The 16,393-nt window shown below is 42.1% G+C and overlaps 1 protein-coding gene across 2 annotated transcripts in view; it reads right to left on the bottom strand.

The window, feature by feature from the left end:
- The window catches only part of Gramd2b (GRAM domain containing 2B), a 96,452-nt gene that overhangs the window by 8,716 nt on the left and 71,343 nt on the right, over window positions 1–16,393 (bottom strand). For both annotated transcript variants that reach the window (XM_028777176.1, XM_028777177.1), the window contains exons 4-12: window positions 14,044–14,110; window positions 12,101–12,204; window positions 8,391–8,486; window positions 6,143–6,214; window positions 5,971–6,051; window positions 4,288–4,399; window positions 3,417–3,539; window positions 2,415–2,502; window positions 931–1,035 (exon numbers count right to left, since the gene is read on the bottom strand). In XM_028777176.1, the coding sequence (XP_028633009.1) occupies window positions 931–1,035; window positions 2,415–2,502; window positions 3,417–3,539; window positions 4,288–4,399; window positions 5,971–6,051; window positions 6,143–6,214; window positions 8,391–8,486; window positions 12,101–12,204; window positions 14,044–14,110 (848 nt within the window). The remainder of the gene's footprint in view (window positions 1–930; window positions 1,036–2,414; window positions 2,503–3,416; window positions 3,540–4,287; window positions 4,400–5,970; window positions 6,052–6,142; window positions 6,215–8,390; window positions 8,487–12,100; window positions 12,205–14,043; window positions 14,111–16,393) is intronic.

Below are 16,393 nucleotides of genomic sequence, written 5' to 3'. Positions count from 1 at the left end.
GAGAGAGAGAGAGAGAGAGAGAGAGAGAGAGAGAGAGAGAGAGAGAGGAGGCAGTTTTATAGAGACAGGTTGCAGGTGAAGACAGAACAAGCAGAGAATGAGAAGGAGTCAGTTTGAGGCCAAGCAGAGCAATTCAGTCAGAAGCCAAGAGAAGCCAGTTTGAATCAGTCAGCTTGGAGAGGAGTTTGAGCCCGAACAGCTGAGTTGAACCAGCCAGCCAGAGTTCAGAAAGATCTAGAAAGGGTGAGCATATTCAGCAGTAGGTTTCCTATATGACAATTACATCTGTCTAATGAAAGTTACATTTACAGAAAGTGATGGATGAGGCTAAATGTGGTGTCATACACCCTTAGTCCCAGCACTCTGGAGACAGGTAGATCCCTGTGAGTTCAAGGTCTGTCTGGTTAATGAATGCTAGGATAGCAAGGGCTATGTAGAGAGGCACGTGTAGAGAGACCCTGTCTCAAAAAAAAGTGATGGAAGAAAATATTTACAGACACACATTCAACTAGTTAGTAATCAGGAATATGGGCAAGGGTTCTGTAAATTAATTAATATAAACAATTACATATCATGACATGTGCCTTTTTTTTTTTTTTACAAATGTTTTGACTCAAAAACAAATTACCATTCTCTAAAGATGAGGGTGAACAGTTTAAGGTCAAGGTCACAACCACCACCTTAGGATAATTAGCAGAATGACACACTATTAGGCATATTTCTTGTAGTACTGCTGGAGGCAGGACAGCAGCACAGGAGTCACGCAAGGTTAAGCCACTCATTTCTAGAACCCCTCTTCTGCTTTACCCAAACACTCAGTTAACTTATCGCCTCACACTGAACGAATTCTCAGTGTTTGCTAAGGAGGATACTAAACTTAGGTCAACTGTCAAAATAATCTGAACAGCAAGTACTGGAAGGCCGTCTTACTCAGTACTGTGGGGATCCATGATGGACGTCAAGGACCCCAGGCGCTCCTCCAGAGTGTTAATCCTGTATCTCATGTAGAAGGTGGAGAGGATCAGCACACAGACACTATAAAGGGGCAATGAGAAATTTCCATGTTAATGGCCAGGAACTGATGGTTAAAAACAGTGAACTCAGAGCAATTTTTCCATTGATGAACATTTTCAGTAAGAACTAAATAAAGGATTTAGAGACTTTAATATGGTCTAAGTTAAGGGGCTGGAGAGATGGCTCAGCAGTTAAGAGAATTTGCTGCTCTTCTAGAGGACCTGAGTTCAATTCCTGGCATCCACAGGGTGGCTCACGGCACCTATAACTCCAGATCCAATGCTTTTTTCTGGCCTCTGTGGGCCCAGGTATGCATGTGGTATATACACATACAGGTAAGGCAAAATATCCAAATAGAATTAAAAATAGAAAAATTTTAAAAATCATTTTAAAAAAGAAAAAGAAAAACCAGAATGATGCTTGTTATAAAACTTCACAGCTGGGGGCTGGAGAGATGGCTCAGCGGTTAAGAGCACTGACTGCTCTTCCAGAGGTCCTGAGTTCAAATCCCAGCAACCACATGGTGGCTCACAACCATCCGTAATGAGATTGGATGCCCTCTTCTGGTGTGTCTGAAGACAGCTACAGTGTACTCATAAATAAAATAAAATTAAAAAAAAACAAAAAACAAAAAAACAAAAAAAAAGAAAAAGAAAAAAAGAAAGTCCACTTTGTTTAAAAAAAAAAAAAACCTTCACAGCAAGAAGACTTAAAATCCTGTCACACAAGTTTCTCAAAGTGCAGAAATGTGGCTGTTTTTACAGAGTTGTTCAAGGCCAAACTCAAGCTGGATGTCTAAGCCAAAGCTCCCATCCTTTTTGGTATTCTCTTCGTCTTCCAGAAGCCTGGGTAAGAGCAGTAAACCTTGTTCCCTGGAGACTCACAAATTCCCTGCTTCAATGGGGACCAGATGAGCATATCTATTTCCCTTGGGTATAAGAGACACCTTAGAACTGAACTGGCTATTCTCAGAACAGCAATTGGTTATAGACTGGAAGCTGATGAAAAGTTAAAAAAGTCTGTGTCTAACTTGTCACTAAAGATGGATGATACCGTGGAAAGATGAATGATGTCTTGGCTTCTGTTCAAAAGAAGTTGAACAGAAAGAAAAATAAATAAGCCGAACAAAGATGCTTCAGAAGTTACTGACTGTTGCTCAGAACGTGGTTCTTTGGTCGATTCAGCACAATTGTTATAAGAAGCAACCTAAGCTTATGGGGGGAGGGCGTGACAGGAGTGGGCGGAGGAGGGAGAGAATGTCCAAAAAGGAAAGGAAATTGCCAAGGAAAATATGTGGGTTGTGTCAGTGAGTACAAGTGGAATTTACAGTGACTCTTGGCAAGGAGAAGAGCTTATTCCCCTGCAAAGCAGGATCATACACTACTTACACATCTACTTACACAATTGCATAGAATATAAGGATATGATGGAGAGTCGGGCACTTCCGAGACTCCATTTTATGTAAAATCCCAAGAGTTTCTGATTGACCTGTTGAGTGGAAACCAAAAGAGCAATAATTTAGCACCCATGCATGCTTTTTTTTTTGCAATATTTCAGCAGGGGAGAGGTACTTGAGGTAGGTTTAATCCCAAGTAGAAGAGAAAATATTAGTGGAAGCCTCCTTGTTGATATTTTAACCAGTAAGTTCATTTTTCCCAAGTTATTTCATCTAATAATGTATATTTGAGAAGCTTATTTTTGCCAAGTATTGGGGTCAGTGGAAAATCTAACACCATCCTTGCTACTACTATTGTTGTTGTTGTTAATAAATAAAAAACCAAGTCAGTAACTTGATTTTTGTTACCAACTTTTGGTTCATAATCTCAAAGCACTGAGAAGAATGCAGAAGCTTAGTGATCCCCAGAATCAGGTACTACTTATTGTATAATAAGCAGGATTTAACATGGAAAGACAATGTGGTGGTTTGAATAGGTATGGCTCCATAAACTCATGCTTTTGAATGTCTGGCCCATGGGGAATGGTGCTTCTAGGAGGTGTGGCCTTGCTGGAATAAGTGTGTCACTGGAGGAAGTGTGTCACTGTTGGGGTTGGCTTTGAGGTCTCCTATGGTCAAGCTCCACCCAGTGTAGGACACAGTCTCTTCTGCTGCCTGTGGATCAAGATGTAGAACTCTTGTCTCCTCTAGCACCATGTCTGCCTGGATGCTGCCATGCTTCCCAGTGTGATGGAAATAGAATAAACCTCTGAAACTGTAACCCATTCTTTATTAAATGTTGTCCTTTATAAGAGTTGCCTTGGTCATGATGTCTTTTCAAAGCAATGAAACCCTAACTAAGACAGACATACAACAGAAAGGAAGGGAGGGACCATGAGAGGCAATTATTGTGTGAAACAGTGGGCTCTTTACATGTTACCAACCTATCAATAATCCCATTCCTCACCATGGGCAGGCAGGATCTTGGCTTTTCCATCAGGTGCTCTGCTCACATGGGCATCTGTCCGAGATGGTTTTGTTTCTCCCTTTGTGACATTCAGAACTGTCTGAGATTCAGTCACATGGAAGTCTGTCAAGAAAATGAGGCAAGGTCATTTTGGTCCCTGATATACTTAAAACTCATAGGACTGGCTACAAAACCCATGACTCCTTTATCTGCATATTGGCTATGATGTGAATCTCTCATGAGTGGCATGTGGTGCCTAGAGACTGAAACCCAAAGTTCATAAGAAAATGATGCAAGGATGCTGGGTTGGCATCCATGAACATACAATGTGTTCACTACTCATGCTATTATTATTACTAGAGTAGGTGAGAAACCTTGTGTTGATTTCTCTTGGCCACCCTAGCATGTCAACTAAGCCAGTGGTTCTCAACCTTCCTAATGTAATGACTCTTTAATACCCTTATGTTGTGGCGACCCCCAACCATAAAATCATTTTCCTTGCTACTTTTTATACATTCATATAATTATATAAAACATAATTGTAACTAATTTTGCCACTGTTATGGATCATAATGCAAATATCCATGTTTTCTGATAGTGACCCCTGTGAAAGGGTTGTTTGACCTCTGAAGGGGTCACGGCCCACAGATTGAGAACCACTGACTTAAGAGATGTCTGTTAAATATGGACGAAGCAGATGGATTTCGCCATGGAGGCAATCCCTTTTCTTAGGAACCCTTTTCCTAGATTTCCTTTGCAACTGTTAATTGGGAAAAGAAGGGTGAGCCTTGTTTTTGTTTTGTTGAGTGAGGGTGAGGGAAGGGTGTTCTGTGGGGCATAAAATCTTTATCAAGACATGACTTCCCCAGACCTCGAGAGTTCTCAGATTCTGGAGTCTGGGAGCCGGAGCTGCTGTACCCTTCCAGGTCTTGCCTTCGTTGTCGAACCACTCCATCCAAGTCTGAGAATTCATCATTGAAATCCTGAGGGAGACAACAAGAGGAAGAAACAGGCAGGCCTTTATAGATGCCAGTCCTCTCGCTTAGGGCTGACCCATAAAACATGGAAATGAAGCATGGGTTAACCTACATTACAGGATTTCCTAACCCAGGAGTCTCTGGTGACAGAAACTGAGAGCCTTCTACATGGTTAGAATTCTTTTAATGAACAGTACACAGCTTGTTTGAAACAAACATCTAGAGAAAGCACTGGATGGCTGGGGACAGAGAAACTGCTAAGTGTGAGGTGGAGGCATCTCAGGGGACTGCTGCAGACATCGTGAGAGAAGGCTGGACAGACAGCTCAAGTCCAAGTTCAAATATGCAGAAAAAGGTACAGTCAAATTATAACTTAAAAAAATGACACTGGACACAGGAAAGGGGAAAAAACCCCACTTCTGGAAAATTAAGACTGAGAAAACAGAGCTGTAGCCTTTTAAACTAGATCAGACCAGGTCTACAGTACAGAGGATGGGAAGCAGACAGGAGTAGAGAACACAGGCAGAGAGAGGTGTTTTGATTTGTATTCCACTGGCTTCCCTGAAGTGCTTAGGACCCGAGGAAATGCATGGTGTTCCTAACTGGTCCTGGCAAAGGCCGAATTAGTCTGAGCTCTTAACAATTTAGACTGAGGTAAACAAAGGAGCAAGTTGTGTGCTTGAGTTGCTGTCTTTGGGCCATCTCAACATTCATTTGACTCCTTACAAAGATTGATAGGGGAAAAAAGTTGAAAATATGATTGACTGATTCATATTTATTTTGTTTCTTTGAGACATGATCTTCACCTATCTCAGGCTGGTCCCCAAACCTTAGTGTAACTAAAGATGACCTTTAACCTTGGACTCTCCTGCCTTGACCTCAGAGGTGTGTGCCAGCCATCATATGTATCTCCAATCTCACTATCACATTTCTTCTTTGTGTAAAACGACCCTTAAATTACTAGAAAAAGAGCGGCCTCCTTTGGTTCCTCTGCTTCTGTAGAAACATGCTGTGCTCTGCAGCTGTCCCTCAACTACTCTGGTCATGGGTTCTTCCTAAGCCCTGGTTGTGGTGTGGGCACATGTAGCCATGGCTCCTTCCTTTGCTTGTGGATCTTGATCATTAAGTTGAGATACCAGATGTTGGGTTCAAACTCCATCTTAGGGAACCTGCCTAAGGTTGAGCTCTCTAGCACCAGTTTCTGGGTTACTCCCCAACAAACCTGTGCCTCCAGGTTACAAGTTTGCCCCTGGCACTTCATTTCTTAACAACCACCTACCAGGAAACCAGAAGTTAAGTTTATGGTTTGGCTGCCAGCACCAGCCAATTATTTTAAAGGCCATGACAATCCTCCAATCAGAAGGGTGCCAGGCTAGACACCCTCTTGCTTGCTTGCCATTTCCTATAAAACCTTGTCCCTCTGAGAGACTGGGGTTTCACCTTCCTGTCCTGCTGCTTCAGAGAAAGTAGTGTAGTCCAAGCTTGAGTTTGAATAAAGACCCTACTGCAATTGCATCAGAGTCGGCTCCTTGGTAATCTTTTGAGGCTCCAGAAGGAGGCACAACAAGGTGACTTACCAGAGGCAGAGATGAAGGGCGTTCTGCCCGGTAACTATTTTCAGCAGAAAATGGATTGGGACTGTTACCGACACTTGTGTTCTGAAATCAGGCATAAAATGAAAACCCAGATCAATGACAGACCTTAAGAAATACGGAAGAAAGGCAGCACAGGATCCCACGTCATACGTACCTCTAGGTGTCCGCACACAGATTTTATCAGTTTGTATGTTGAGTCTCTGGACAACAAGGAAACGAATATGTACTGGAAAATAAGATGGAGCCAAGAGTTCAGAGTTCAAAATACACCTGTCATGTAGTTTTTGTGTTTTCTTATAATTCTTTTCAATTACGTTTAATGTGTGGGACACACACGCACGTGACACGGTGTCCCTGTGGAAACCAGAGGACAACCCTTTCCAAGATGTGGTTCTTGACGACTGACCTCAAGTCATCAGACTTGGATGCACTGCCCCACCCAGTTTTTATATTTTCAAATGACAAAGACCATTACTTTAGCTATAACCTCAGTTTTTTCATCTGAACATTCAAATTTTATTTCATTTCTGGAATAAAATAGGTATATTTCCCTATGTGTCTTTTTTCTTCTTTCTTTTGAGGCAGAGTGCCGTGTGGCCCAGGCGGGCATCAAACTCACGATGCAGCCAGAGACGACCTTGAACTCTTGACAGTTCTGCCTCCATCTCCAAGTGCAGAGATTATGGATGTGTACCACTATGCCAAGTTTATGTGATACTGAGGATTGAATCCAGGGGTTTCTGCCGCTAGGCAAGCACTACCAACTGAGCCACATCTCCGGCTCCTCATATCCCACTTATTATAGTAATAAAACCCCCACATTCAATTTAAGCACAATAAAACAGAGCAAAATGGAGGCTCCCAAAGGATGACATGGGTACCCCTTAAGAGCATTGATGAGAGAGAACAGGGCACCCAGGCAAGGCTCTGATGCCAGCTGGGACTCCCAAAGTCTCCTCCCCTCTCCAGTATTTTGTGATTCCCAGAGGAGGTCTGTTTTCTCTGCTCTGACCTGCATTTCTGCAAAAGATTTCCCAGCAGTTATAATAGGGTTGCTCTTTTTCATGTCTCTTCCAGGTTCTTCCTTGTACTAATATGGAGATTTCCCCCTCCCCCTCACACACACTGGATACTTGTTAGTTATGGTTAAAAAAAATCAAAGCTAGACAAATATTTTGGAAACAAATGACATACAGAAAGATTTTTCTTCTGTGCAAATGGTACATCTACAAAATTTAAAAAAATTTTGGCTTTCTCCACGTGTGTGTCACGGAATCCTCTCAGACATCCATTTCCTGAGTTTGAATGATCTCTCTCATTCACCACCAAGAGAATGACACAAACTCCAAGTCAGCATTGCACTGGGCGCTGTGGGCTGTGGCACTGGGCAGGTCTGGGTGCAGAGTCCAGCCCTGACACTTACTAAGGGATAATAATGGGAAACTGCTTAAGTATGCTTTCCCTATGGGGTGCATATGAATCAATTAGAAAACAAAGAAAGCACTTGATGTAGACCTGGCAAAGAGTAAGAGCTCAATAGCTCTTTGTATGTAAAGCAATAAAAATAGGCATGTTAATTCATTTTATAGTTTATCAGAATATCTATCTATCTGTCTATCTATCTATCTATCTATCTATCTATCTATCTATCTATCTATCTATCTCACTACGTAGTCTGGGCTGGCTTCAAGTCTATGATTCTCCTGAATTAGCTCCCTCCAATATACAGAGATCAGGTGTTTTTGAAACAAGGACTCTCTCTCTCTCTCTTTCTCTCTCTCTCTCATCCTGGGAGTCCTGGAATTCTATATTTAGATCAGGTTAGCCTTAAACCGCCTTTGCCTCCCAAGTGCTAGGATTAAAAGCATGCATCACCACGCCTGGCCTTAAACTTACTTTTATCCATTATTATTATTATTAATTATTAATTATTATTATTATTATTATTGCATTTGTGTGATGTATGTGTGGGCACATGTAAAGGTCAAAGCAGAGCTTTTGGTAGGTAGTTCTCTTTTTCCATTGTGGGATCTGGTGACTGGATGTTAGTTGTTATAGGCTTGCACAGTTAGCACTTTTATCCACTGTGCCATCTTGCCAGGCCCCTGGGATCTCTTTTTAATGAATAAAATTCTTGCTGGATTCAACTATATAGTGAGGGAAGCATTTTTAGCACATAGTAGGTTTCATGCATTTGGCGGACTTCTCAGAGTTGTTCTACATACAATGCATTATGCTTAATGTTGTTTGCCTTCTGTGCTGTTCCTGTAAATGTGCTATTGAAATGCATTAAATTATAGCAACAACAAAAACAACCAAACCTCAAAAGAACAAAAGCAACAAGAAGGGACAGGAAAACAACAACAGGCAGAGCACAGGTGGCCCTGTGCTGCTGTACTCACCCTGTCTGTGACTGTTGCTATGATCAGGGCGTTTGGCACCAGGAGGGCAGTTTTGGTTTTCTTGATCAAGGTTACCGAGAAAGCTGGGATAGAGATCTGAAACAGAGCCATCAAGTCAACAGCAGCTCAGACTTTACACACAACACAATAAAGCTACACCTGGCTAAGGACATCACCAGTAGGTAAGTTCTCCAGGATGCATGAAGAATAGGGAACCTGGCAGTGAGGGGGACATATCACTGAACTGTTCAGACTGGGGTTTCCACAGCTACAGGCATAGCTGGGAAGCTCTAGACATGGTAACAGAACATAGCATTTACACTGATGTTCACACATCTGGGCTCAGGGCTTCATGAAAACCTGGGACTTACAGCGTGTGCTCCAGAGTCAGTTCCTGGGTTGAGCCACATGGATGGGGAAAACACGCTGGACAGAAAGTCTTACTCCTGAATCCAATCCTGTTACTGTTTTCATGCCCTTCTCTGCCTGATGGGCTAGCCATGCAAAGCTTCTGTCTGCTGATTTGTAAGTACAAACAGCCTTCATTATTAATACTTAGATGTTTGGATTAAATAAGGTAAGGTTTAGAGGACATCAGTTGTGAATAAAAACGTTTACCAAATTCCTCACTTGTCTCATGATATCAGAATGCTCAACATTAAAAAAAATTTTTTTCTGGCTCAAAAAATAGCAACAGATTCAACAGTTAAGAGCACTGACTGCTCTTCCAGAGGTCCTGAGTTTAATTCCCAGCAACCACATGGTGGCTCACAACCATCTGTACTGGGATCTGATGCCCTTTTCTGGTGTGTCTGAAGATAGCTACAGTGTACTCACATACATAAAATATATAAATAAATCCTTTAAAAAATTACCCACAATGGTATCATTAATTCTTCTTTATCAAGCAAGGCTGTTATTTAATTATGAGGATCCTTGAAGGCTTAGAGATCAGATCATGAAATTTGTTTGGAAAGATACACAGCTTATTCAAGATTCTGTACATCAGAACTTAGAACCATTGGGATGGGAATTGCTTTGACCCTAACCGTTCATTTCCTCTCATATGATATGCTACAAGAATATCAGATGACACAGACAACAATGACCACCACTGTTTGGCTTCAAGTGGAGATGATCCTATCACTGTGAACCTCCAAACAGTCTCACATACATGATTTAAAAAAATGATTTGACTCACTGCATGGGTATACATGCTTATGTGAACACGTATTATTATCATTATTTTTAAAAAAGGTCAGTGGGGAAAAGGGGTGTGGCTTGCACTGCTTCTGTAAATAAGAAGGAATGAAAACAAGCTTTTAACTTTTAATATGCGTTCACATTTGGGTCTATGAGCTGGGTTAGCCTCTGCCAAGCCAAGTTCTAGGAAGGAGGACTGAATAATGAGGGACTAATCTCACTTAGATACTTTTCTAGAAGCTATTGTTTTAGAGACATTTTCAAGGGCAGGAGATATTGTGAGGTTGGGACTTTGGAAAAAAGAACTTGGGATCTACTAAGAAAACAATGAGCTCAGAATGAGTCCAATTCAGTTTCTGAGCAGTGACAAACACACAGTGAAATACAAGGGGCCGTGCATTTAGGCTTTTCTGAGACACAAAAGACTCATGAGGAATTTGAATCATCTATTCCATGACTATAAAATTACAGCAGAATAACTCACGAGATAAAGATAAAGTGAGTTTTGGTGACACTATATAAGATGTGTGTTAATTTTATCAGCAACTGAAATTACCCCCGGCTGAAGTCCTTCACTCAAGTAAGGTGAATCCAGTAACCTGTTTTCAGGGGATGCTTTCAGAAAGGTCCCCTGGAAGTCATTAGTTTACAGTACATCATGTTGGACTGAGGTCTGTTGACCCATGAGGGAATTCTGTAAGATTTCTGAAGCCCAAATCTCTTTTGACACCATCTTTGGAGTGGGAAGAAGACAAACCGATATCAATGGTTCCTATTCTTTCTCCTGCTAATCTGAAGTTTAGATATAATTCATACAAAAGAAACCCAAGTGTGTCCACGCATTAAAAACCTCATTTTACCTTTTTTTTTTTTTTTTTGGTCATTGAAGTAAAAGCAGAATGTTTTTCTTTTTTTTTCTTTTCTTTTTTTTTTTTTTTTGGTTTCTCGAGACAGGGTTTCTCTTGTAGCCCTGGCTGTCCTGGAACTCACTCTGTAGACCAGGCTGGCCTCGAACTCAGAAATCTGCCTGCCTCTGCCTCCCAAGTGCTGGGATTAAAGGCGTGCGCCACCACCGCCCGGCAAAAGCAGAATTTTCAAACCACCACTAAATCACACTGGCTTGAAGTTCACTCGCTGTCTTCATGAACTTACACATCATTAAAAAAGAGAAACCCTTTGTTCAGAATGTCTTTAGTCCTTGCGACCCTGCTTAGAGACACAGACTTACTCTGAATTTAGAAATGTGTTTATCCCACTAAAAAGCGAGACCCGATCCTCCTTGGACCCCATGACCACTTTCTTACAATCCTGAAATCTAGCATTATGGTAGAATACTACTCTGCACTGTATTAATTCAGAGAATGCCTAAGAATAGCGTACAATAAACATATATAAAACACAACATGGAGTATGCTGCCCTCCAGAGCTAACATCAGCACATTAGAGAATATCCTTTATGTTTGTTGAATGGTTCTTATAGGGTTACCAGTGGCTTCTGGGAGAACGTTTAGATATAGTGTAATTACTTCAAAGAGTTCATAAGTGGCTACTTCGCAGGAATGAAAACTGCTTATTCATAATTTTCAGGCACAGTAACTGAAAATTCACTGACAGAGGCCATGCACAGCAGGAAGTTACTTCTCAGACCTCTGTCTGCCTGAATGAACCCTAGTTCACTGGCAAGGATTTCGTTTTCCCTCTTTGTGTGACAGTTTCAGAAATTGGAGCCTGGGGAAGCTGCCACTTCCTCTGTCACTGAGGTTGTTCTCAAGCTCTGGGTGTCCCACAGCTCAGCTCAAACCTGTGTTTAATAGAGACCTAAAGGTGGCCACACCAGGGCACATTTAAAGTTGTGAGGGTCTGGCTTCCACAGACAAAGCCTTACACATTCTGTTCCAGCTCCCTTATGCTGGTGAGAATAAGACATTCACTTACAAACCCGTTGTCCTAGTAATTGCTATGGATACAACAAAATATGGATAATTTTTAAAAGTGCTTTTTTTGCAGGGTGGGGGGAGGTTGTTTGAAGCAGAGTCATATATAGTAGGTTAGGTTTGCCTGGAGCTCACTTGTAGCCTAGCCTGCTGTAAACTCACGGCAGCTCTCTTGTCAGGATTACAGGGCTGAGCCATCACGCCCAGCCATGTGTCTTGGTTGTTAATGAATGCCTTTGAAACTGACTAGGGCATATTTCCCAGAAACACACAAAAACAACTTTGGTGTCTCTGATGATATGTGAGTAAAAGGGGTTCAGGCTGAAGGATAGGAGAAGCACAAGGTGATGTGCATAAGGAAAGGATCGAGCAAATGCTGCCTGGGGGTGGGGTGGGGGTGGGGAGGAAGTCCGAATCATCTGGAGGCATTTAGAGAAGTCAAATTTGAAAGCACAACTAAGGAAATGTAATATAAAGTCAGACTCACGATGGAAACATTTATAAATATAGTTAATTTTAAAGCAATTTCTATTTATGATGTGTAAAAAAAAATACTGTTCTAAACACACCAACCTTAGTGTCTTTTCCAAAGACCTTGGAATGAAAACAAATCCAGTTTTCCGACACAAAGAGCTTTCCTTGGTATAGAATTTCTTTCTGGAGAGCACAGGTAAAGCCTAAGAGACAAAGAGGTAGAACAGCCCGATTTAGAATCTCAGCAAACCACTACTATTTCCATGATTTCAACTTCAAATAAGCATTTGCCTTTATACTGGTCACTGAATATACCCTTATACTCCAAAGTTCCAATGTTAGTGACTAAGTGGCCTTTTTAGCGCCAACATCTACATTTTACACAACTTCAGAATGACTTGTCTTGTTTTGCTGTTGCTATTTTGTTTGCTTTTCTGTGAAACTTTCTAAAGGAAGCTTAACATGGCCAGAGATGGTCTTGCTCATCATCTTTGTGATACTGACTGTGAATGCCCCCAAGATGTTCAGGTCTGATACTTTAACTTTCAAACAGGTGCTCAGTGAGTTTGGGTGATAGCATGCCCAGAAGTGTGTCTGCCATGTTTTCTTCTTGAACTATGACCTTAAAATGAGCATGCTCGGACACATACCCACCCCCAAAATGATTTCTTGTTTAAATATTTCCCAGAATAAAAGCCCTAGGCTTCCTTTCCCTTCCTTTGAGGGCAGCATTGCTTTGGAAATAACTTCTGTGCTCTTTACCCACTGCAGATAACAAATGGTCTTCATTTTTTACTTTCTTGGCTGTATGTGTTTTTTGCACTTACAGAGATATGTGAACGTACTACATTTGGCTGTACGATCGTCTCTTGATCAGTTAATTTTATTTTATTATTTTTATTTACTTATTGTTTTAGATAAGGTATTGCTGCACAGCTCAGGCTAGCCTGGAATTCAAGATTTAGACCTGGATGGCCTAAGACTTGACATCCTCCTGCTCTAGTCTCTGGAGTGTTGGGATTACAGGCACACACCACGAGACCTAGCCCCAGAGTCAATTTTAAGTAGAATGAAGTGGTGGGTAGCTCAAACGTATTTTCAATTCAAAGTCTTAGAGACTTAGAATAAGAGTAAAAAATGGGAGGCCAGGTCTACCACTGCCCCGTAGAAACCAAGCCATGGTGTTTTAGAACTGTGTCATCTGCATGTGAATATAAACGCTCTTCCCAGGATCCTAATGACTCACTGATGAAATAGATGGTCTCACTGGGGGAAGATCACATGAACACACCTTCTGCCAGGGGATCATGGCAGGAACCAACCTCTTGACTTAACAAGTGTACACCGAGGGAAGGTAGAGTTGTGATGAGCCAGATGCTGAGCTGGCATGCTGGGACACGTGCCCACTCTGCCCTGCATAGCACGGGTGTGGCTACTTCTGTACACCGGGAACTGTGTTTTCTTTTAGCTTCCTGTGGCACCTTTTCCTGCCCTAGGCTTATTGTCCCAAATCTCAGGATGATTCACTCACACACATTTCAGCATGGATGGAAATGGCAAGGAGATCTTTGTGGAACCTTCCTGGATGACTCCGTATCACGAGACTGGCTATTCCTTCTGTCTTATGTTCTAAGGTCTTAGGGAGAGGTGAGCACAGCTGGCATTACCGTCATGACATGACCTATAACTTTCAGAAACTTTTTTTCTTGGTGACTGAGTCCTTGAAATGTCCTTTCCTTCTCCCATATTTCTTAGACAACTCAAAAAGAAAACCAAAAGGCTTTTTAAAATATTATTTTTAAGTGTATGTATGTTTGGTCTACATGCATGTCTATGCACCACGTTCATGCCTAGTGTCCTTGGAGGCCGGAAGAGGGCATTGGCTCCTTAGGACTGGATTTACAGACAGTTGTGAGATGCCATGTGGGTGCTAGGAATTAAACCTAAGTACTGTTGAGCCATGTCTTCAGCTCCCTTAGCCAGCCTTTTAAATATATATTAAAAAAAACTAAGTAAACAGGTTTAAATTAAATAGGACTTACTTTGCCTCAGTGGCTCTTCAGTTGGGACATCAAGGAATAACTTGTGAAAGTGCATGTTCGCCTTGTACTGCAGGAGGAACACAGGCATCAACACCATCAATAAGTTTTCAGCCATCACACGTTTTTAACCCTAGTTTAAACTGGTTAATTTTCCAACTCAATCCTTCAATGAGACACAGGGGACACAGGGTCACCTAGGTTCATGTTCCAACATAATTAACACCTTGCTGGGAGGTCAGCCGAGCATCTGACAGGGCAAAGGTACCCCTAATAAGTCAGGAGATGACATCCGAAGACTCTGGCCAGGAATGTGCCAATGACACATACCTAAGCACTGTGGGAAAGTTCAGGGCTTAGGAGCTTTTCACTCAGATTACCCTGAACTTGAAGTCATCGGCTCTACTTTGCCTTGGTGTGTGGTCACGCCCTCATCATTTAGCTTCCCAGGGCCTTAGTTTCTTTGTTCTGTGCCTGATGTCAAAAGCATTCCCTGCCTTAGGATACTTCCAGGCTTACATTGAGGTGGGAGAGTCCACCACTCAGGAAAACTCGTGGCCACTGTTACTATGTGCCCATGAAAGCACATGATGTCAGAGGCAGAAGAGCGGGGCATAACACTCCAGTTGCAACACAAGGCCCAAGGGCCTGAAGGACTACAATTGGCTTCATTGCAAATTACACCTGTCTCCACAACTATGGAGATAATAGGACAATGCTTACCACAAGCATCGTCTCCACCCCAAACCCAAGTACCCCATTCCAGGATTAGGACACTGTGTATCAGAGATGCTGAGGAACATGGCCACATAGTGACTGAGAGAGAGAGCTCTAGAATGCTTTTGAGAAAATATGTGATAAGACAGTGGTTCTCAATGTTCCTAATGCTGAAACTTTTTAATACAGGTTCCTCATGTTGTGGTGGCCCTCATCATAAAATTGTTCTTGTTGCTACTCCATAACTATAATTTTGCTACTGTTAAGAATTTCAATGTAAATATCAGACAGGAGGATGTCTGATATGTGACCCTAGGGAAATGGTCATTCAACCCTTAACAGGATCGAGACCCATAGGTTAAGAACCACTGTTATAAGAAGTCTGGAAAATAGGCTTTTGATGGTGCACTATCCGAATAGCAGAGCTCTCAACAGCAAAGCCAACCCTTCTATTGGCGTTAAGAAAACCTATGGATCAGGTCATCAAGATGGCAGATGGCGCCAACAAGTCAGCTGTTTAACAGACAGACATCTTATGCAAGGTGAATTAATGAGTGCTGCCTCCCATGTGTGCATATGGCATCAGAGTTCTGGAATTTCTTCCTATGATGATTCCCATTCTGGTCTTCCATCCTAGGAGACTTGAATTTGTATGTCTTCAAGCCTGCATCAGGTGATGAAAGCTATATATGCCCTGTGGGAGGCTGGGGTGGGGGCCTCACAGAGTGTTTCGTTTTAATAGTTACAGATAGTATGGACTGCACACTTAATTTCAAATATTCCAGCATAGCTGCTCATCTAGGTATAGATCTTAGAAGCTTTGCACTTGGATAACCCTGAACTTGAAGTCTTTGCCTCTACCTGTAATGCTGGGTATTAGGAAACCTAAGGTGGGAGGACCCCATCTTCAAAGCCAGCCTGGGCTATAATGGGCAGCCATAGAGTGAGGGGGGGATGGGGGAGAGAGAGAGAGAGAGAGAGAGAGAGAGAGAGAGAGAGAGAGAACAGTTAAATATAATATCTGACTTGATTGGCCCCTATGGAAGAGTATAAAAAACAATCTTTATAAAACACGCACCTCGTTAGGACAGCTGTAGAAATTAAAAATACTTAAATTTCATACCTATGCCAACTGTTTTGTTAAGTTCTTAGAAGGCACTTATTCATGTATTTAGGGGAGTTATGTACAACAACAAACTTCAAAAAACTGGGGTCAAGGGTTTTGCTCAGTTGTAGAGTGTGTCCATGGCAAAAGGGAGGACTTGGGTTCAACTCAAAGCAACAAACCCCAATATAAACCCCAAACTCCCAAAAGCTGGCCCCAGGAAAGGTGCTGCATAACACAGACCTGGATTTTGTTGTTTCTCTGGGTGTACTTAGCACAGAGCTGATGTGACTCCTCACAAGGTGTGACCTGTGTGTTCATAGGTCTTGCTTCTCTGTGTGCTGGGGATCTGATGAGACTGTATTATAGTACGTGGATACCACACCCCCCATGTTCTGTAAGGTGTCAGACAAGCACGTGACTGGCAGCCCCAGCTCTACAGCCAAGTACTCTGTCTCTCCATGTGTACAGATGGATCTGCTGTGGAATCTAATAGGCTGGAGGAACAGCGTCCATCTGTCCTTCCACATA

The sequence above is a fragment of the Grammomys surdaster genome, unplaced genomic scaffold, assembly GCF_004785775.1.
Source record: "Grammomys surdaster isolate TR1022 unplaced genomic scaffold, NIH_TR_1.0 278, whole genome shotgun sequence".
In the NCBI taxonomy this organism is placed as follows: domain Eukaryota; kingdom Metazoa; phylum Chordata; class Mammalia; order Rodentia; family Muridae; genus Grammomys; species Grammomys surdaster.
This window is presented reverse-complemented; position numbering and strand designations above follow the sequence as displayed.